The sequence below is a fragment of the Mus musculus genome, chromosome 2 (assembly GCF_000001635.26).
Source record: "Mus musculus strain C57BL/6J chromosome 2, GRCm38.p6 C57BL/6J".
NCBI lineage: Eukaryota > Metazoa > Chordata > Mammalia > Rodentia > Muridae > Mus > Mus musculus.
This window is the reverse complement of record NC_000068.7, coordinates 6010156-6032667: the sequence shown is the minus strand read 5'-3', so window position 1 is coordinate 6032667 and position 22512 is coordinate 6010156. Positions and strand designations below refer to the sequence as shown.

The 22512-nt window shown below is 37.7% G+C and overlaps 1 protein-coding gene across 5 annotated transcripts in view; it reads right to left on the bottom strand.

Moving 5' to 3' along the window:
• The window catches only part of Upf2 (UPF2 regulator of nonsense transcripts homolog (yeast)), a 105257-nt gene that overhangs the window by 24036 nt on the left and 58709 nt on the right, over window positions 1–22512 (bottom strand). For all 5 annotated transcript variants that reach the window (XR_001783050.1, XM_006497486.1, XM_006497487.1 and 2 more), the window contains 6 exons: window positions 22240–22353; window positions 13650–13766; window positions 9200–9385; window positions 6350–6553; window positions 5180–5455; window positions 3123–3306 (listed from right to left, as the gene is read on the bottom strand). Coding sequence is in view for 4 of the 5 variants with exons in the window: in XM_006497486.1 (XP_006497549.1) it covers window positions 3123–3306; window positions 5180–5455; window positions 6350–6553; window positions 9200–9385; window positions 13650–13766; window positions 22240–22353 (1081 nt within the window). In the remaining variant the exon portion in view is untranslated. The remainder of the gene's footprint in view (window positions 1–3122; window positions 3307–5179; window positions 5456–6349; window positions 6554–9199; window positions 9386–13649; window positions 13767–22239; window positions 22354–22512) is intronic.

Genomic DNA, 22512 nt, shown 5'->3' with positions numbered 1-22512 from the left:
TGACTAATAATTATCAAAGACAAACAATGCAAAGCCAGGATTTTGCAACCTAAATGTTAGCCAATAAACGTAACAACGCAATGATAAGTTATGTGATATGAAATATTATGACATCATTATCCTCTCTACTTTCAATATGCATCACTGAGAACACTATGTAAGCGACTGTTCTGATAGCCATGCTTCCAAAGGATCATGAAAATAATAGGATTTCTAACATATTTCCATCTGGACCACAACAAAGCTTCAAACCCAGTTTGTAAGCCCTGCCTTTGCAATTTGCTTTACTCTGTAAGAATGACCCAACTATGAATGAATACCTAGAAAACTATCAATGTAAACAATGTACATGAGACATCTAAAGGACATATGGGTAACAAAATATAAAATATAGACAAAACACAGAATATTAAAATGTCAGAAGTGCATATGGGAACAAAATAAAACCCATTTCTCCTTCAACGTAAACTGCTGGAGGACTCAGGCTCCTCTCATCAGAAGCGGCCAGCGCCTGTGTCCAGGGAGTCATGAGAGCGGAACACATCTTCCACATGCTTGGAAGTCATGAGAGCATGTGATTGTTTGTCCTTCTTAGACATTAGCTGCCCACTTAATTTGAACTTTGTTTGTCATGTGTAAATAACACCTCCATCATTCTGGCAAATAAACCATACTCAATAAAACTCTACATTCTTGGTTTATATATACCACGTTCATTTTACCTATCCTTATGGATAGCATTATAATAGTTTGCCTGTGTACTTCATACAGAAGTAGTAATGACCTGGCAAGGAAATCATTTTTCTTTTAATCTCAACTTGTATAAAATGTGTATATTTTATGGGGATTTGTTTATTTTGTAGGTTTGCTGTTTTGTTTTTCTGAGACAAAGTCTCCCTGAATAATCACACTGGCCTTTGACTCTTTGCCTCTGCCTTCCAAGTGCTGAGATTACAGGTGTCTGCACTAGACCACATATGGGAAAATTTCAAACAACCAGATTTGTTATTTTTGAGTACATTCTTCTGCAAACTTAAAATTTGGAAACACAAGTACTAGATCATTTTTAGGCCTTTTAAAAATAAATATTCAACCCATTTGGTTCACCTGTTTTCTTTATTTTTAAGAGTCCTTATTCATTATACGCTAAATTGCCTAGTATTTAATTAGAACTACTTTTGGACCTTTAATAGTTTTTGGCTTTGTTTAAAATTTAAGAAATATACTCTTCGGCTTTAGAATATATTTACTCTCATTTCTGCTCTTCACAGTATTAGCTGGAACCTCCAAACAAAAACTGAGTCATTTTGGCTTTTAAAAAAGTCTTAACCTGTATATTCTGTATATTCTGTCTACCAAAAGGTATGAAAATCACTTTAAAAAGCAATAAAATGGTGTAAACCTGAAAAAAAATCCTAAGAGTCAAACAACAGAATTAAGTATGGTACAGTCAAACAAAAGAATACAATCTTAAAACAAACAAACAAACAAAAACCCCAAAGACTTTTAAAAAGTCCAGTTACAAAACTGCAAAAACATGAAAAGTTAAAAAACAACTATCATAAGTCATATTAACATACCAGTCTTTCTAACTGCACTACAGGTGGTTTTCTTTCTATTTCTCAGAATTACTGCCATAAGCATCATCTATGTTAACACTGTAAATGGTTTAAGACATTAAAAGTTAATTTTAGTACTTCCCACTAGCTTCACCTTGCATTGGATGCTATAAAATTAAAATGAAAAGTTCCCAGGTGCTTGCGACAATGGCAAACAAAGCATGGTGCTGTGGTTCATCAACAGGAGGGTTACGTAGAACACACACTATGCATACAGCCCCTTCCTTTTATTTAACTTCTAAAGCCAGGAGGATGGAGACTGATTTTAAGTGCTACCATCTTTATAGTTTCAAGCCATAACGGTGACTCGTTTTTCTTTCTTCATGTTCCTCATAGATAGTTCAATGTCTTTTAACCCTTTAATTTACAACAAGACAAAGCAATCTTGTTTCTTCTTCCTTATGCCCCTATACACAGTTGTACCATTTATGAAAATTTCTGGGCCCTAGGGTACATCTTAACAATTTCAGAAGATACAAAGAAGGAGATAATGCTTTGTGTGAAATGCTTTATTCAATTAGAAATCTGAAAAGAAAAAGAAACTGGGTAACCTGGGTCAAGGCTGAAAAGCCCTAATTCACCCTCGGTCTTTGTGAAGTGAGCAGAGAACACAGCACTACGTGCACACTGAGTGCAGAGATTGGAACAATCAGGCAAACACAAGCATAGTCCCCAACTCAGATTTACCCTGGAGGTGGCAAGCATATCATCAATATTCTGGATACCTGGGGTAGGGAGGGGACTGTCACTTATACCTTCACTTCAGACTGGTTCTTCAGACAAGCAACGTAACAAAGCAATACTCTAAGTGTAGCTGACAGTAAGGATACATATGAACACACCAAGTGCTAATGAGAAATGAAATAACTCTGAGAAGATAATGATTATGAAAATACTACAATAAAGCAGACTGACTAGGTTGGTATGACTAGACTTTGTATTTGTTACCTGTTGACCAAGCTAGTAAACTACTATATTCCACAGGGGCGACATTCAAAGGTTAAGTCTTCTAGAAGCACCTCAGAAAGCTAAAGAACATTGTACATAGAGTCCTCTAGCAGCACATTTTCTCTAGACCCAGAAAAAGAGCCAACTCCACTAATGAATGAGACCTTAAAATTGGTAGTTGTTCCACATTTCTAACAAGTACTCCCTCTCTACTTCAAAGTCTGTGTGTTTTCAGGAATAGTACCAGCTGGAAATAGGAGACATTTTCATCCAAACATTTGCTCAGAAACCAGGGTCTAAAAGTAAGAGAGAGCAGTTGACACGACTGCATTTTTCCTTCACTATCTCTTGCTTTAAGTCCGGCTTGATCGTTTATTTCAATTAGAGATCACTTGGTGAAACCAACCAGGTCACATCTAAAACTACTATGCAGTACTCAACATCAAAGATACAAAGTATGCACACTGAAAACTCTGACTGGAAACATTAGAAAACAGATTCTAGAGATAATCTGACCAAATCCCCTTCATTTTCTCTCTGTAATAAATTGCTTACCTAGTTTTATTAAGAATTCTCGTTCCAAGTCTTGTACCTGCCTGATGGATTCTTCCAGAGAATTACAGAGTTTGATCTTTGGTCTTAGCAGTTCTAGTGTATCACTGATCATGTAATCTATATCAATAGGAAATGGATGGTCTTTTGTCCAAACCTCCAAACTTTTCTTCCACCAAACATAACGCTGATAATAAATAAAAAAATAAATTTAGCTATAAGAAATTAATAACAAAAATTTAAAATAGTACGTTGTACTGTGGTATTACCTAGTTATAATAACTAAGTTAAAAGGTTGAACAAGAAACCTTTAATTTTTATTAATGGACAACAGCAATGATTCTAATTCAAATATTTTCTCCTATTTATATAATTTTTGAACCAGTTGTTGAGTTTAGTCTAAAGATTTTTTTATTCTGCTGTCATAGGTTAAAAAAAAAAAGAAGACATGAAAAAAGTATAAACAAAATGTCAAACACATTTTAGGGTTACCACAAACAGAGCTGACACATTTAACTTTATAAAAGTAGATTTGATGCCTTAGTTTATGTTACCTGCTTCTTTTTTTTTTTGGAAAAAGTTCTATTAAAGTATTTAAGGATGAACCCAATCCCTTTTTTTGGAGACAAGATATTTCTGTGTAGCCCTGGTTATCCTGGAACTCACAGAGATCTGTCTGCCTCTTCCTCCTGAGTGCTGAGACTAAAAGCATGCACCACCACACCTGACAAAGATAAGCCTGACAAAGATAAAACTTTTTGAAAAAAATATATAAATAAATTATGAACATTTACTATCTCTGCCACATATTTCTGTCAAATTAATTTGGAAAACACCTTTGTTGATCTTTGGTCCTAAGTATTTCGCAGAGACTCTTTTTCTCTGAGGCTGGAATAGCAGGCATCAAATAAGAAATTCTACTTTAGATATTAATATTCTTTGGAGCAAAACTCAGGTATTTAATATAGACATCTCCAATTTAAGCAAGTCTTACATATAACAGGGACTTTGACCTTCAAACCTGCAAACTCCTTTCTTCATTTCTTGTTCATAAACTTGTAAGATAAGGCAGTATGTATAGAAGTATAAAAAAGTTAAAATGACATTCCCCAACATTATATACTCCTACTTTAACCCCAGCTACTACGTGAATGCATTTCTGATGCCTCAAGTTATAATACCAAACTATCCTTTTCTCAAGAGGTAAACTGTAATAACTGTGGTTGTGTAAAATCAGATACTATTGATATTTTACTTGGCAGCATCTTAAGCACTTGATGACAAGCTGCCCTTTCTAATCAGTACTTACTATGTTGTATTTTACAGGAAATAATGATTGAGGAACATATAAGCAACCTAGAAACCTTACAGAAATTGTATGATTATCCCTGTATTTGTACTGAATTTAATTTACCTCATACTTATTCTAAATCACAAATTATGGAATAAATAAAAATATGAAAAGCACAACCAAAGAGTTAACAAATAAATACATTTACTTCCTATGTTAGAAATGTTTATGTAAACTATTATTTCTCTAAGGTAGGTAAGTAAACAGATGAATAACTAGATACATCGGATCTTTTAGAAACAAGCATTTTTGGATATAAACTAAAACAGGCACGAGAGAAGAATGTTATCAAATCATAAGTAGCTGTTTGTGGCAGGCAGGTTATGATCCTAGCACTTGGGAAGAAGGGACAGGAGGTCACGATTTCAAGGCCAGCCTGGGCTACATGGTGACAGACCAAACCAACTAAAGCAACCAAACAAAAAAATCCCCACAGGTTTTTACTTTAAGAAAAGAATTACTGTATCAAATACCATCCATAAATTATTGTGCCAAATTCACAATCTATTTACTCTTCAAAATTAGCAACCTATCATTATCAATGATAAGCTGCAAAAAATTAGTGTTTATGTATGAATCTATCACACAATTTAAGGTCTCTACAGTAAGTACAACCTAATTGTGAATATAAACTATATATAATTTCTTTGCTAAACTTTCTGTTACATATGCATTCAGTGATATGAAATTGTATATTGTGCTTTCATACCTGAAAATATACAAGGAAGCAGTCAAGTTTTCGTTTACTGGAACCTCTGTCAAAGTACTGGCCACAGGTATCCAAAATAGTGCATACTAGTCTAATTCTAAAGAGATGCTCAGGAGGGTCCAGGGAACTTGGAGACCCATCAGGGTTGACACCAAATGAAGTAAAAGAATAAAGAGTTCTGAAAATAACAGCTGATTCGACCATTCTGTAATTATAAAGTTCTCCTAAGAACTTGGCACTACTGATACGCCTCTGGTTAAATTTAGGTTGATTAACCTGAAAAACAAAACAAAAAACACCCCACAGGTTTTCACTGAAGAGTAGCAATAAAACTGGCAGGATTAATTCTAATGTAAGAGTACCAACTAGTCAAAGAGCATCTGTCAGAGAAATGATGATACTTTCTTTACTCCTTTTCTAATAATGTGGCTATTTCTAATTAGCCTGTCATTTTCTAAGAAATGGTTATCTTTAAAATGCCTTAATAAAAAGAACATGTTAGTTATTAAGTTAAATATTAAGCTATCATTAAGTGAGCTTTTTCTAAATAGTTACAATGTAAGTCTTCCTATCAGCCCACCTAAGCCATTTTCTTAGTAAACTATAAATCAAAAAACATTACATAACTAGTTATATAACATTACGAGGAAAGTACTTAGAGAACATTCCTATAATTATCAAATATTTATAATTTAAATATAATATAATAAGCTCATAGTTTCCTATAAGTTGACTCTCAATAATAAATTAAAAATAATAATAATTCAGTATAATCTAACAAAATAAACTTAAAACTTCTGAAAAAGAATTTAAAAAGTACTAATGATTGTTTGAAGTTGCAGCAGGAAATTTGATATACAAGTTTACTCATAAGTAACTCCCAAGAAACTGCAAGTGATTTAATATAAGAAAGGAACAGGGTTTTTTTGTTGTTGTTGCTGCTTTTTAAGACAGTTTCTCTACAACCTTACCTATTCTAGAACTCCCTCTGTAGACCAGGATGGTCTCAAATTTACAGAGATCTGTTTGCCTCTAACTCCTTACTGCTGGGATTAAAGGTGTGTACCACTACTGCCCAGCTCAAATTAATATTTTTCAATCGTAGGACTTAAAGACTTTTACATTCTCCACAAGCTCTAACTGGGTATAACTATAAAGGAAATCTGTTACCTCCATTCCCAATCGAATATCTTCGAGTACGCCATCCACAACATGGATCCCAACATCCTCCTGGTAGAGAACTAGCCCTGCTAGGAGGTTGGCTACACAGTGAATACTGTTGTATTTCACGTTCCAGATGTTTATCATACAACAAATAACATAGTCTTTTACTTCTTGGTCCTGCCAGGGCAACTTTCGCATCTGTCTCAAAACCTACATGAAGAAAGTGTTGTTTAAATTATTAAGCACATAAAATAATCCAGGAACTCTAGTCCTATTATTGTGCAGACACAGAAATTTTAAAATCTGAAATACTTTAGTAGGCTCAGTTTTCTTACATTTCAAAGAGGTAAAATGAGATTTATTATTATTTCTACTCTTTAGACCTTTCCATAATGTCTACAATACTTCACAAAAATGTCCTACAGTATTTGGGTCATAGAGTCAAATGAAAGCTGATGGATGAGATGATTCAGTAGGTAATTACAAGGCACATACACACAAAGAATATACAGAGTGTAATAAAAAATAAGCGAACAGTACAGAGTCAAAGACTAAGCTCGATGAAAGAAAAAAAGTCATGGTTTACCAAAATTAGTATATATGATTTGACATAAATAATCTTACTTAAAATCTATTTCTAACAAATATACCCACATTCAGACCAATGAAACAAAAAAGATGGCAAGAAACAACCTGCCCAATCAGAGACACTGAACCTTTGACAAAAACAATCAGTGGAGAGCAAAACCAAACAAGACAGCCTCGTCAGCAAGTCGTACTGGAAAACTGGCTATCCACAAGGGAAAGAAGGAAACTAGATCTATTCCTCTCGCTACAGAAAAATCAATTCAAATGGATCAGACCTTAATGGAAGACCTGAAACTCTGAAAGTGCCAAAGGACAACAGAAGAAACATGTCAAGCCCAGGAAAGACCTCTTCAAAGAACTTAAGAAATAATTCCAAAAATTAACAAAGGAGTTGGTAAGAAGTTAAAAAGCTTCTGCACAGAGGGGAAAAAAAATCACCAGAGTAAAGAGATACAGAGAATGGGAATGAATTATTGCTATTTAGCTAAATACTGGCAATATCTTCTAATCAACAAACTAATTACCAGGGAAAAATATAAATGGTAATACGTAAAATAGAGTCCAAAATCCTAAGCCACTGAAGAAAGACAAGAGTCCATGTCATCATAATCATAATTGCTATCAACAAGAAAACAAATGCCAACCAATTCTGATAACAATGTGTGAAGAGTCAGTGGTGGTGGCACACCCCTTTAATCACAACACTCACGAGGCACACACAGGTGGGTCTTTGGGTTCAAGGCAGCTTGGCCTACATAGAAAGTTCCAGGACAGTCAGGGCTATATACAGAGAGAGAGAGAGAGAGAGAGAGAGAGAGAGAGAGAGAGAGAGAGAGAGAGAGACCCTGTCGCCAAAAAAAGGAGGGCGGAGGGAGAGAAAGAACAGAAAGAGAGGAGGAGGAGGAGGGAGAGGATGAAGAAGAGAAAGAGGAGGAAGAAGAGAAACCCGCATCACAACTGGTAAGAATATTAACTAGTACAGCTACTATGAAAGTCAGTGTGGATATTCTTCAAGAAAGTTAATAACAGAACTGCCATACTACATGACAAACCATACCACTTTGGGTATTCTAACTCACTGTAGCATAGATACCGGAACATCCATGTTTACTGGTACATTTTTAAAAATAGTTCAGTTATGGGAATCAATAAAGATGTTCATCAACAGAGGATGAATAAAGAAAACATGGTGCACAGTGGAATATTACTCAGCTATAAAGAAAAAATGAAATTATGAGACTTGTAGGGAAATAGAGCTACAGATCATTATGCTAAGCAAGGTAAGTCATGCTCAGATACGTATCACAAGTTCTCTTTCACGTGGGCTCTAAATTTAAGTGTGTGTGTGTGCGCGCGCGCGCGCCTGTGTGTAAGAACAGAGAAAACTTGAGGACAAAGAGATACAATGAAGGGGAAAGGTGGACTAAAGAGGTAAAGGAATGTGTGTGCTATGAGCGCAGAGGGAGGGCAAGCAGAGGGCAGAGGGCAACAAGAGAAGGATATCAAAGGGTAGGGGTTGGGAAGGTGTAATGACACATTATGTAAGAGAAAGCCATAGCAACATCCACTGTGAGATTGTCCTTTCATGTGTCCCCGCTTTCTAGAATCATCCTCCAAGCACCACGCCTGCTCTCCTTACCACTCTGGAAATGCCATTGCTCTACCACTACAGTTGCTTTCAGTGCTTTCCAAACTTTTACCCTGCTCTAAAACTGCTTTAATCAACCCTGAAGACAGCGTCCCTTTTCACAGGTCACTGTCATTCTTGTCACCTTCTACCACAGACAGAAAGAGTTCTGATGGTTCTTAGCCTTTTCTGAAAATCACCCTGTTGTTATCCTTCCCAGAAAAATAGAAATAGATATCCAAAATGATAAATTTCAGGGGAATCATGAACCTGTTCCCTGCCTAGCATGCACAAGGTCCAGGTTATCCCCAACTCCCCCACAAACACCAAAAACAAAAACACAAAAAAGAGTAACAATAAAAAAGATTAAAATAAGTTTCAAATACATATAACATTAAAATTAAAATTAGAAGTGAAACAATATAATAATAAAAAGTTATAAAAGTACACAATACATATCTCTAAGATTCCTTAGCATACATCCCATGACTTGAGCAATATCCCTCACTCCTAATGAACGCAGAGCTAACCTGTCCTGTCCTGGAGTGCATGAGGGCAGCACCATCACTAACCTCACGGTGACTATGACTATATGACTATGACTATATGACTATGACTGGACGATGCGAGTCAGACTTTACCTTTTCCGTCGTGACCTTAGAGAGATCCTTGTACAGAAGCTTGCGGACATACTCCTGAAGAGGAGGGCGTTTCTTTCTCACGGTCTTTTCGGCGGGCGGTGGGTTGCAGTAATAATATGCATTTTCTACCATTGTAACATATCGTGCATCAAGATGCATTGCTTGTTTCTTTCTCATCATTTGCTCCTAAAAGAAAATGTCTACATTAACCAAAACATTTCAAAATGCATGCAGGAAAAACTTACCTGCTCTGAAAAGCAACAGCATGGAAGCTGAGCAACACTAAGTTCTAAGACCTAGGGAGCTACTAGTTTCCTTGTCTGTAGAGACGTTCCTGATTAAATGGTGTAATACTGGATGGTATCAACTCTAAGAAGGAATTATTATCAGTTACACACAGAACAGCTCAAGTCAGAGTTGGATCCTCATTTAATTCTTATTCCTTAATTCCACGTATACATTTGAGCCTTGTGCTCCTTAGGGATAATAGAGGTTGGAATAGTTATAAATCAAGTCACATTTGTAGCAGGACTTTTTGAATATTTTATGGGCTATGACCTAAGGCCATTAGTAATAAACTAATACATTCTAAAAATTGTAGTAGCACAATAGTTTACATGCCGAGAAGTTAAATGATCACCCCCTGCCCAGTCTTTTCTTTTTGTCTTGACTCTTACCACTGAAAACAGAAGTTAAGCTAGAGAACTCTAGAATGAGTGCATTTTGGCTTCATTTGATGGGCATCACATGAATAATTTCTGCTAAGAAATCACACAAATCCATGCGTCTTCATTTCAAATCTCACCAGTAAATTACTCGGCCTCAAAACTAGACTATAAAATAAGATAGATAAATGTCACAACCAAGACATGTATTGCTTGATTGCGTAATCTACTTAACTAAGTACCTTAGTGTCTCACTGCAGTGAAGAGATACCATGACCAAGGCAACTTTTGTAAGGGACATGTTCAGAGGTTCAAGTCCTCTATCATAAAGGTGGGAGCATGGCAGTATCTAGGCTTGTTCTGAAGGCAAATAAGAGAAGACTTGACTACCAGGCAAAGAAGAGGAGGGTCTTAAAGCCCACTCACACAGTGACATACTTCCTCCAACAAAGCCATACCACCTAATAGTGCCTCTCCCTGGGCCAAGTATATTCAAACCACCAATCACTACCCCCTGGTCCCCATAGGCTTATTCAAGCACATGAGTCTACAGGAACCACACCTAGCCATTGTGTAATGAAAAATGCATTTAGTCCAAATTCAAAAGTCCCCATGAGTCTAAAGTAGTCTCAACAATGTAACAATCTCAACAATGTTAAGATTCAAAGTTCAAAGTCTCTTCTAGATTCATCCAGTCACTTAACTGTAATCCCCTATAAAATCAAAATCAAAGAACAGATCATGTATCTCCAATATCACAGGACATATATTTACCATTCCAAAACGTCACAGTGAGGAAATATTGGATCAAAGCAAGACCAAAACCTGGCAAACTCTAAACTCTGAATCTCTGTGTCTGATGTAAAAGTTTTATCTTCAGATCTCCAAATCCTTTCATCTTTGTTGACAGCAACAACATTCTTTCTCTTGGGCTGGCTGTTAGCCGCTTTCCTCTGCAGGTATCCCACAGCCCTGACATTTCTAACATCTTAGGGTTTCCAATGCAACTTCAAGTTTACAGCTTCATGTTCACTGGGATCCACACATGATCTTCTGGGATCCTTCAAAGGGCCTGGCTCACTTCTCCAGCTCTGCCCTTGGTAGCACTCTAGGCTCTGGTTGACTCCACTTCACTGCTATTGCTGTTCTTGGTGATCATCCTGTGATACTGGAATCTCCAATTTGCTCGAGTCTTCAACTGCAACTAAGCTTCACCAATAGCCTCTCATAGGCTCTCTTCATGGTGCCAAGCCTCAACTCCTTTGCATGACCCCTTCAGTCCTGGGCCATCAACTGCAACTGAGGCTGCACCTTCACCAATGGCCTTCCATGGCCTCTCACAGTGCCAAACCGCAGCTGCTCTCATCACTCCTTCATGCCTTCAAAACCAGTACCACCTGGGTGATTCTTACACATTACCAAGTCCAGCTGCAGCCTGAGGTACAAACTTGGCTATCTCTGGAACATGGATTCTCTGTGCTCTCAGAAAACAATTCCCAGAAGATTTTACCTCAGTGATGCTCGCCTGTTCTTAATCACCACTAATTTCTTAGCTCCAGCTAACCAGCATCAATTGTCCCAGCAGTCCCTTCTATTCTCTAAAGCCAGAGCCACATGGCTGAAGCTGCCTGAGTTCTGCTGCTTGCTGGAGCTGGAACATGACCTTGAATTTAGAGATCTGCATGGCTCTGTCTCTTGAATGCTGGGATTAAAGACATGTACCACCACACCTGAACTTGCTATGTTCCAGGCTGGCCTTGAACTCAGAGACTTGCTTGCCCCTTTTTCCTGGGATTAAAAGAATGTACTACCATGCTGGGACCTAAGCTTTTCATGGCCACTATTCCTCAAGATCTGGATTAAAAGCCTGTGTCTTCCATTTCTGGACTGTAGTTCATTCCAGATTAAAAATTCACATGAAAACAATAACCAGGTAATAACACCTATTATGACATAACCATTTTCTTATTCAACTTCAAAAGAATAAACAGTTAAGTTCAGTTGGGTGGGATCTTGGCCCCAAATCACCACTTCCTTATTCTGTTTATCTCCTTGAACACAGGATTCAGCTCCATTCTACTCCCTGGTGTCCTTTTATCACTAGAATCATACATTTTGTATGATTATTCCTTTCTAAGCTTGCTCCTTTTCATCAAAACACTCTTCATGAGAGTGAATTTTAGTAACCACACAACAGAATTTATATGAAGCTGTTTTGAGATTTCCTTTGCTAATGCAATTAATCTAAATCTCTTCATTTTAGCCTCAGGCAGACTCTTAAGACAAAACCAAAAAGTAGCCACATTTGTCACATTATCACAAGAATGGGTATTAGGACACATATACCCTTCTCCTCTGAAACTGCTAGAGCAGGCTTCCACAGTTCAAATCACCCTCAGCAACAATGTCTTCCATATTCCTAGTAGGCTGGTCCACTAAGCCCCACTTAAAGAATTCTACTGCTTTCCAAATCCAAAGTCCCCAAATCCATTCTTCCAAACAAAAGCATGGCCAGGCCTATCACAGCAATATCCAACTCCTGGCACCAACTTCTGTCTTAGGATTTCATTGCTGTAAAGAGACACCATGACTACAACTTTGGTAAGGGACAACATTTAATTGGGGCTGGCTTACAAGTTCAGAGGTTCAGTCAATTATCATCAAGGTGGGAGCATGGCAGTGTCTAGGCAGGCATGACACTGGAGGGATGGAGAGTTCTACACCTTGTTCCAAAGGCAGCTAGGAGGGTCTCAAAGCCCACCTCTATAACGACACACTTTCTCCAACAAGGCCACACCTCCTAATAGTGTCACTCCCCGAGCCAAGTATATTCAAACCACCACACTAAATATTGGAGAAGGGGGTTTTGTAATAACAACACTGACACAATGATAGTTAGTGCCTAGAGGTTCCTAAAGCAGATCTGTCTCTCTAACTCATCAACTCCTTCTGTACATGCTGTCTTTACACCAAAGTCTGTAAGCAGGTGCTTAGATAGCATCAATAATATAACAATGCTTAATAAACTTGATGGCCATTCCAAAATCATAATCAGCTAAATATCTCTTCTAAATTAAAATTTTAATATTGTATTTTATGATTTTTCTCTAATCTTTAAAATCTATTTATTTTAAGATTATGTGTATATGGGTTTGCAATAGGCACATTATGTGTATGGCTATGGAGGTCGGAAGAAGATGTCAGCTCTCCTGCAGCTGGAGTTACAGGAGGTTGTGAGTCACCTAAAATATGTACCACTACACCACGTTCCAGCCCCACTTTATAACTTTTCATTATGAAACTTAATTTTATAATTTTTAGATTATACTTTATACATTAAAAATGGTAGGGACATAGCAAAAACAAAGATGGTCCCTACCTAATAGTACTGAGTAACTATTTAACTTGTTTTTAGGGGGTCATTTCATTCTCTTTTAATTAAAAAAAAATGTACGTGTATGTGTGCATGTCACAGTACATGTGTGTGGGCCACCGAACAAATTTATGGAGTTGGTTCTCTCTTTCCACCTTTGTGTGACTTCTGGGAATCAAGCTCAGGTTGTCAGGCTTGCAAAATTGAACTATATTGCCAGCTCATTAGTTCTTCTTTGAATTAACTGGCAACAAGGTGAAAACCCCCTATGGCTCTCCAGTATGGCGGTTCATTTGTGCAGGATGTTCTAGATTAGGCAGAGGAAAGGAAGACAGCCAACACTGACTAAAACTTTTAATCCTTGAAGGGAATCAAGACCCTCATCTTTTTACCAGGGTCTGCAGGTCCTTACCAAAAGCACACTGGTCCTCAGGTGTGATTCTGGAGATCTGAAGAGAAATCTTCCGCAGGTCTCCAGTAGAGTGCATGCCATTTCAATATGATGATGAGAGAAATCTGACAGAAGCATCTGAAATAATAAGAACAATGAAGACTACAGAGACACATCATTTCTAACAGAGAAAAAAAACAATATATGCATCTGTGCATAACAACTTGTAAGAGGAAACAAGTTGATTTTAAAAGTTTCACTGCTAAATGCCTTGCTCTCCATCAAATTTTTGCTTAAAAAATATATTTATAGTTTTTGCTTTCAGAAAAGGAAACTGATATCAAAGCCTTTTCTATATTAATTAGATATAATATATTTATTTTAACTATGTATGTATGTATGTATGTATGTGCATATATGTGAATGGCTTACTTTAAATGTAAATGGATTCAACTCATCAATACAAAAAATATATATATATAGACTAGCTTATTATGGTCCCTACCTAACAGCAACAACATCTAACTACTTGTCTGTTAAAAAAAAAAACAAAAAAAACAAAAACAAAAAACCAAAAAAACCATCACACTAACAAAGATACAGACTAAACTAAAGGACGGAAACAAATATATAAACCAAACAAAAGGTAAAAGCAAGCTGGCATAGCTATTCTTATATCTCACTGTAATTTCCTTTCTGTTGCTATAATAAAAGTCTGACCACATTTGGGGGAGCAAAGAGTTGATTTTACTTTTCAGATTATAATCCACTACTGAGGGAAGTCAGGGAAGGAACTCAAGCAGGATCCTGAGGCAGAAGCCATGGAAGGACACTGCTTGCTAGCTTGCTCATGGGCTCAAGTTTAACTAGCTGGGTGGTTTTTTGTTTGTTTGTTTGTTTTCTGAGACAGGGTTTCTCTGTATAGCCCTGGCTATCATAAAACTCACTCTGTAGACCAGGCTGGCCTCGAACTCAGAAATCCGCCTGCCTCTGCCTACCAAATGCTGGGATCAAAGACATGTACCACCACTGCCTGGCTTAACTAGCTTTCTTATACAGTCCAGGACTGCTTGCCCAGGGTACAGTGTTGTCCAGTGGGCTAGGTCGTGCTGTATCAATTACCAGTCAAGACAAGCCCTTACAGACATGCCCACAGACCAACGTGATCTGGGCAATCCCTTGAGACTTTCTTCTCATGTGACTCTAGATTACTTCAAGATAATTAAAATAAAATAGTTTACTTTTAAGAAAAAGTAGATTTCAAACCCAAAGTCAAAAGGAGATAAAGTAGGCAAGTACATAATAACAAAGTGAACAATTCACAAAAAAAGACAAAACCGGTTGTTGAGATAGGGGAGCAGATAGCTCAGCATGTAAAGAACTTGCAATAAGATGCAGAGTTCAGTTCCTTAGCACCAGTGTAAACGCTGCGAGGGCATGGTGGCTACTCGTACTCCAGTACTCAAGAGACTGAGAAAATCAATTCCCCAGGAAACCTGGTTAGCTAGACTAGCCAAATCAGTGAGTGCTAGTTTCAAGTGAGAGACCCTGTTTCAACTTACAAAGTAGAGATAAACAGAGGAAGACACCTGGCATCAACCTTGACCCTACACCACACACACACACACACACACACACACACACACACACACATGTAACAACAACAAAAACCAGAACTAAAGAGATAGCTTAGCAATTAAGAGCACTAGCTGTTCTTGCAGAGGACCGTCCTGAGTTTGACTCCCAATATCCATATAGTGGCTCACAGAAGATCTAATACCCTATTCTGACCTCTACAGGGACCAGGCACACACATGGTGGAGACATATATACAGGCAAAACATTCATACAATAAAAATAAATAAATAAAGGTATGAAATAAAACAAAAAAGATTCAACAATAGTGGATAAATATATACTGAATATTGGGAGTTCCCAATTTCATAACACAAACACTAATGGGTAAAAAAGATGACATAGTTCCTAATACAATAATGGGTGATTTCAAACTCCGTTCCTATCTTTAGGTAAGTCAGGCAAACTAATATCAAAAAGGATATTTAAGAGTTAAGTTAGAAGTCAGAAAAAAAAAAAAAAAAAAGCCAAAGAGTTAAACCATTTCTAAAAGGGATGGCAATCTAAAGCCATAAAGTGTTAAGGAACGTAAGTCATTTCTGTATCTTATCAGAACATAATGACATCAATTACACATGCACTTTTTTTTTTTTTTTTTTTTTTTTTTTTTTTGGTTTTTCGAGACAGGGTTTCTCTGTGTAGCCCTGGCTGTCCTGGAACTCACTTTGTAGACCAGGCTGGCCTCCAACTCAGAAATCCGCCTGCCTCTACCTCCCGAGTGCTGGGATTAAAGGCATGTTGCCACCACACCTGGCTTACACTTTTTTTTTTTTAATTTTAATTTTTTTGACACAGGGCTTCTCTATGTAGTCCCAACTGTTCTGGAGCTGGCAATGTAGAACAAGCTGCCTTGAATTCAGAAAGATCCTCCTGTCTCTGTCTCTGCCTTCCAGGTACTGGGATGAATGACATGAACTAAGGCCAGTCTTAAATGGTCAGCGGGTTACTGAAGAAACCAGGGAGGAAACGTCAATTCCTAAAATCAATTGAAAATGGAAGTCAAACTTATCAGAACTTTGGGGATACAGCTATGGCAGGTCTAAGAGGAAAGTTTACCAGTATGAGTGCTTACAAATAAAAAGTCAGAGATCTCAGAGCTAGAGATGACACAGTACTCCAAGCATTCCTGATCCTACTGGGAACTTGAGTTCAGTTCCCAGAACCCACACTGGGTGGCTCACAACAAGCTGTAAGTCCACTTTCAAGGATTCTAATGCCCTCTTCTAATCTCTGCAGGCACCTACACACAGGTATCAAGCACATATGGAGCGCACGTGTATGTACACACACACACATTAACCATTTTTAAAAAGTCAGAGATTTCAAATAAATAATCTAATGATGCACTTCAAAGCATAGGAAAAATACAAACAAGACAAACCCCAAAAGTATAAATAGCAAGAAATAAAGATCAGGGAAGAAGTTAATGAAATGGATGCTAAAAGAACATTATGTAGACTCAATAAAACAGAGTTAGCTTTTTAAAAATTAAGATTGATCAACAAATCAGAAGACATCTAAAGAAAAGAATGAGAAGGAAGACCCAAATTAATAGTATTAAAAATGAAACAGGAAGGGCTATAGTAATGGCTCAGGGGTTAAGAGTACTTGTTGGTCTTTCAGAGGATCTGGGTTGGGTTCCTAGCACCTACATGACGGTTCACAGCCATCTATAACTCCAGTCTCAGAAGATTTGACACTGACCCCTGTGGGCACCAGGTGATACACATACATGCAGGCAAAGCTTTCATATATGGAAAGTAAAATAAATAATTAAAATTAAAAAATAAATGAAAAGAGATTCTAGTAAAATCCAAAATATCATTAAGGGATACTTTGAAATTCATATTCCAAAAGAACCCAGAAAATATACAAGAAACAAATTCCTAGATATGTATCACATGCCAGAATAAAAATCTAGGACACAAACAACTTAAACAGACCCTCAGCCAAGGAAGACGACTCAAACAAAAAAGCCCAGGGGAGGATGGTTTCATTGCTAAATTTTACCACGTGTTTAAAGAAGAGCCAGTACCAACGCTCATGGAACTACTTCCTAAACAGAAGGACACCGCCACAACTCATTCTATAAACATGGAACTACTTCCTAAACAGAAGGACACCGCCACAACTCATTCTATAAACATGGAACTACTTCATAAACAGAAGGACACCGCCACAACTCATTCTATAAACATGGAACTACTTCATAAACAGAAGGACACCGCCACAACTCATTCTATAAACATGGAACTACTTCATAAACAGAAGGACACCACCACAACTCATTCTATAAAGCCAGTCTCATCTTGATACTAAAACTGGAAAAAGACACAACAAAAACCTGCATAGACCAACTTTCTCGATGAATATAGATATAAAAATTCTCAGTAAAACTGCAAATCAGACCAACAAGTTGGCTGTGTTTGGTAAATGCACTTGCTGAGAAGTAAAAAACCCATTCACAATAGCTTAACAACAACAAAACAATCTGGGGGCAGGAGGTAATCCCGTGAAGTGAACAACTTTTACAATTACAATCTGAACCATCCAAGAAAGAACTGAAGACTACACTGGGAGACAGAAGAGCTCGAGTGCTCAGGGACTGGCTGAACCATCACTGTGAAAGTTGTTGTGTTACGGGGAGCTGCATGATGGCTCAGCTGTTAGGAACACTTGGTCTTTACATGGGACTCCTAAGAGTGGGAGGAGCAGGGGCTGTCCCTGAAACTGATGCCGTTCTTTGGATCCTGTCTTAGTCAGGGTTTCTATTCCCGCACATCATGACCAAGAAGCACTTGGGGAGGAAAAGGTTTATTCAGCTCACACTTCCACATTGCTGCTCATCACCAAAGGAAGTCAGGACTGGAACTCAAGCAGGTCAGGAAGCAGGAGCTGATGCAGAGGCCATGGAGGGATGTTCTTTACTGGCTTGCTCAGCCTGCTCTCTTATAGAACCCAAGACTATCAGCCCAGAGATGGCACCACTCACAATGAACTCCCCCCACCCCCCGATCACTAATTGAGAAAATGCCCCACAACTGGATCTCCTGGAGGCATTTCCCCCACTGAAGCTCCTTTCTCTGTGATAACTGCAGCTGTGTCAAGTTGACACAAAGTACAGATCCCTTTCCCCTAACTGGGCTGTCATTCATGTCTAGCCTCAACAGGAGATGTGCTTAGTCCTATTGCAACTTGTTATGCCAAGGCAGGTTGACATCCCTGGGTAGCCTCCGTTTTTCATAGGAGAAAGGGAGGAGGGGTGGATGCAGGGAGGGGGTAAAAAGGAGTCTGGGAGAAGAGATAGGGGAAACTATGATCTGAATGTAAAGTAAGTAAAGAATACTTGTTGCTCTTCCAGAAGACCCAGGTTCAGTTTCTAACACCCACACAGTGGTTCACAACTATTAGTAACTCCAGTTCCAGGGGATTTGATACCCTCTTCTGACCCCTAAGGAATCAGGCACACAAGCAGTACACAGACATACATGCATGCAAAATACTCATATATAAAATGAAAAAAGTAAAAATGATTATATAGTTGAAAGCAATTAAAGAATAAAATGCAATTCCCAACAAAATCCCAATGATGTTCTTCATGGAATTATAAAAAATAATCTTAAAATCATATGGAAGCACAAAACACCTTAAATAATCAAAGCAATTATAAGCAGAAAGAACACTAGGCACCACAATCTCTGACCTCAAACTATGCTACAGAAACACAGTAAGAAACACCATGGTACCAACATAAAAAGAAACACATAGAGCAATGGATTAGGACAGAGTCCCTAAAGTAACACCTCCTACCCCACATACACTCACCTAATCTTTGATTACAGAGTCAAGAACATAAGTGAGAAAAAGAAATACTCTTCAAATGGCACCAGAACAACTGCACAGACAAATGTAAATCATGAAACATGGGGTCTGTGGAAAAAGCTCAGGGGTCAAATACTTTACCTCTAGAACCTTAATTTGCTTCCTTTCAGCTTGCTAGCTAGCCAATCTAGCCAAACGAATGGGTCCAGGTTCACTGAAAAGACTATCACAAAAAAAATGAGGTATGAGTCTGATAGAGGAAGACACCTAACATGAACCCTGGCCTTACACCACACACACACACACACACACACACACACACACACACACACTGAATCCATCTTTCATCCTACACAAAATCAATTTAAAATAAATCAAAGACCTTAGTGTTAGAGGAAACATGGGCAAACACTTCAACATATAGGCACAGTAAATAACTGAAAGGAACTCAAATTGCTTAGAAACCAGTCCTGAGAACTGACAACTGGGATCATACGATAGTAAAAAGCCTGAACAAAGGAAGCAAGCAGCAGAATGTACAGACAGCATACAGCATAAGAAAGAACCTGACAAGGAAGCAGTATCTACCATCCATAAAGAACCTCCAAAATTAAAAACGAAACAACCAGGCTGCAGCGATCGCTCAGTGGTTAAGAGCACTGGCTATTCTTTCAGAGGACCCAGGTTCAGTTCCCAGCATTAACATTGTAGCTCCCAACCATCTATAACTCTGGTTCCAAAGAACCAATGCCCCTTTTTGGCCTCTGATGGGACTACACACATGCAAACACATACAAAGAAAACAAAAGACAACAAATGCTGATTAGGAACTATGTAGAGAAGAACCTTTAGATAGAGCTGATAAAAATACAAACTTGTGCAGCCACTACGGAAGTCAGTATGGAAATGATTCAAGACACCAAAAACAACAACTGCCAAATAACCAACTATACTACTTCTAAGCATATGGCCAAAGGATATGCTACAGAAATACTTGAACATCCATGTTTATTGTTTAATTATTCACAATAGGCAAGATATGGGACTACTATAGTAATGATACACAACAAAACTTTATTTAGTTTTAAGAAAAATAAAATAATATTTATAGAAAAATGGAAAATTGTTAAGTGAGAAAAGAAAGACATGTTTTATATGATATGAAATCTACAATTACATGAGTGTGTGTGTGAGCACACGCACATGCAGTAAGAGGGCAATGAGGGAAAAGAATGAGGCCTAAAGACGGTAAGAAGAGAGCACATGGAAGCTGAGGGTGATTATCTGGAGAGAGGAAGGCACCTCTGAGAATAGGGAGGGTGGAGAAGACAGTGGGGAGGGTGAGAAGTATAATAATTTGTGTGTATGAAAATGCCGCAATAGGGCTGCAGAGATGGCTCAGTGATAAGAACACTGAGTGTTCTTCCAGAGGTCCTGAGTTCAACTCCCTGCAAATACATGGTGGCTCATAACCATCTATAATGGGATCTGATGCCCTCTTGTGGTGTGTCTGAAGACAGTTACAGTGTACTCACACACATAAAAATAAATACATCTTTAAAAAAAAAAGAGCAAAAAGTCAACCTTCAGATCTGAAGTATTTGTTGAAAATGGTAGAAAACATATGCAAATACAAAAACCCAAAATGGTATGAAAGCTGGGCTTAGTGGCATATGCCCTGTTATCTTAGTACCTAAAGCAAGAATAGGGTAGGCTTGAGAGAGACTTAAAAAAATGTTATGACAAAAATCTCTGCACATTAATCTATGTGTATAATGATGACCTTCTTTTTTTTTTTTTTTTTTTCTAAAGACTTATTTATTTATTATATGTAAGTACACTGTAGCTATCTTCAGACACCCCAGAAGAAGGGGTCAGATCTCACTATAGATGGTTGTGAGCCACCATGTGGTTGCTGGGAATTGAACTCAGGACCTCTGGAAGAGCAGTCAGTGCTCTTAACCACTGAGCCATCTCTCCAGCCCCAATGATGACCTTCTTAAAGCAAATCTTAGAAACAGAATTCTATGCCAGGAAACATGCATATTTCCTACAATTAGCTAATTAAAAAACCCTGATGATTTATTTATCCTACATGTATTGCCTGCATGCATGCTGTGTGAGGGTGTCAGATCCCCTGGAACTGGAGTTGCAGACAGTTGTGAACTGTCATGTGGGTGCCGGGAATTGAACCTGGGTCCTCTGGACGACCCAACTGAACTTGAGCCATCTTTGCAGCCTCCACATTAGTATATTTCAACAGTCTGTGACATGCTGCCTGAGGTTTGCCTGAGAGAGCCATCTTCTGCTGATAGCGCTCTTCCAAGACGTCCTAAGGAAGCCTAGGAGGCTTAACGCTCTCAACATTTACAGAGACTCTTAGTGTTTTAACTAAAATGCAATTTCAATGGAAAATTATTTTAGGGAAAAAAGATTTTAGAAAAAGAATAATTATTTAAAATGCATGTTTTTATCAATTCTGCTCTAACTTTACCACGTAAAATTAATGTTGCTATTTGGTTTCTAATTTAGCTTCATTGTGGACAGAGAACACAATGCGCAGGATTTCAGTTGCCAACCCACGAATAACTCCAGAGATGATTTTGGTGTCAAACATAATGTTAATTATAGAAAGGTTTGGTAAACTGTTCAACAAACTCTAATAGTCCATACTGCTGTTGCCTGTTCATTACTGGGATTATTTCTTCATGTCTTTTTAAGCTTGTTGGATACAGAATGCTTTCTTGTTAAGCCAGCCGGCCTTTCGGAAGGAGAGCGATTCCGCCAACATGCTTTCTGCCTCAGACTCTGAAAACGGTTTGATGAAACCAGTCTTTGTAAATAGTATTTATACAAATGTATTTCTCTGTCTTTTTATTTTAGCCTATTCTGTCTGTATCTCTAAGGACACAAAATTAACCAAGTATTGTGCTTATATATGGCTTTTACTTGATATATTTTGTCCCTTTACTTAATTACTGATATTCCTGAATTGATATCTACCATCCTAGCATTTGTTTTCTATTTTGGTAATGTATTTAATAATATTCCTTTTTACAAATTAACTTTGATTTAAATTAACCAACTATTAATCATTTCTGCAACTTATAAATAGAACTTAACGTTTTTCTACTAGGAACAATGCAGCAATTACCTTTAGACAATGCAGTGTATCATTTTTGGTGAACATCTTAAACTTGGTTAGCTCTCCAATAAAGCGGACAGTTTTGTTCTTTGTTTCAATGTTGATCTGGTCCTTTTTTCGAACCTATAAATTAAAAGACATTGCTTAGATAATTAACACATTGAAAACCTGTAAATAAGAACTACTTTAATGTTTTAATTCACTTCAAATATTTCAAATAAATTGGGTAAGATTTCTTGACTTCAAACTATTTTGAGGTAAACTTTGCCCATGTTGCCCACA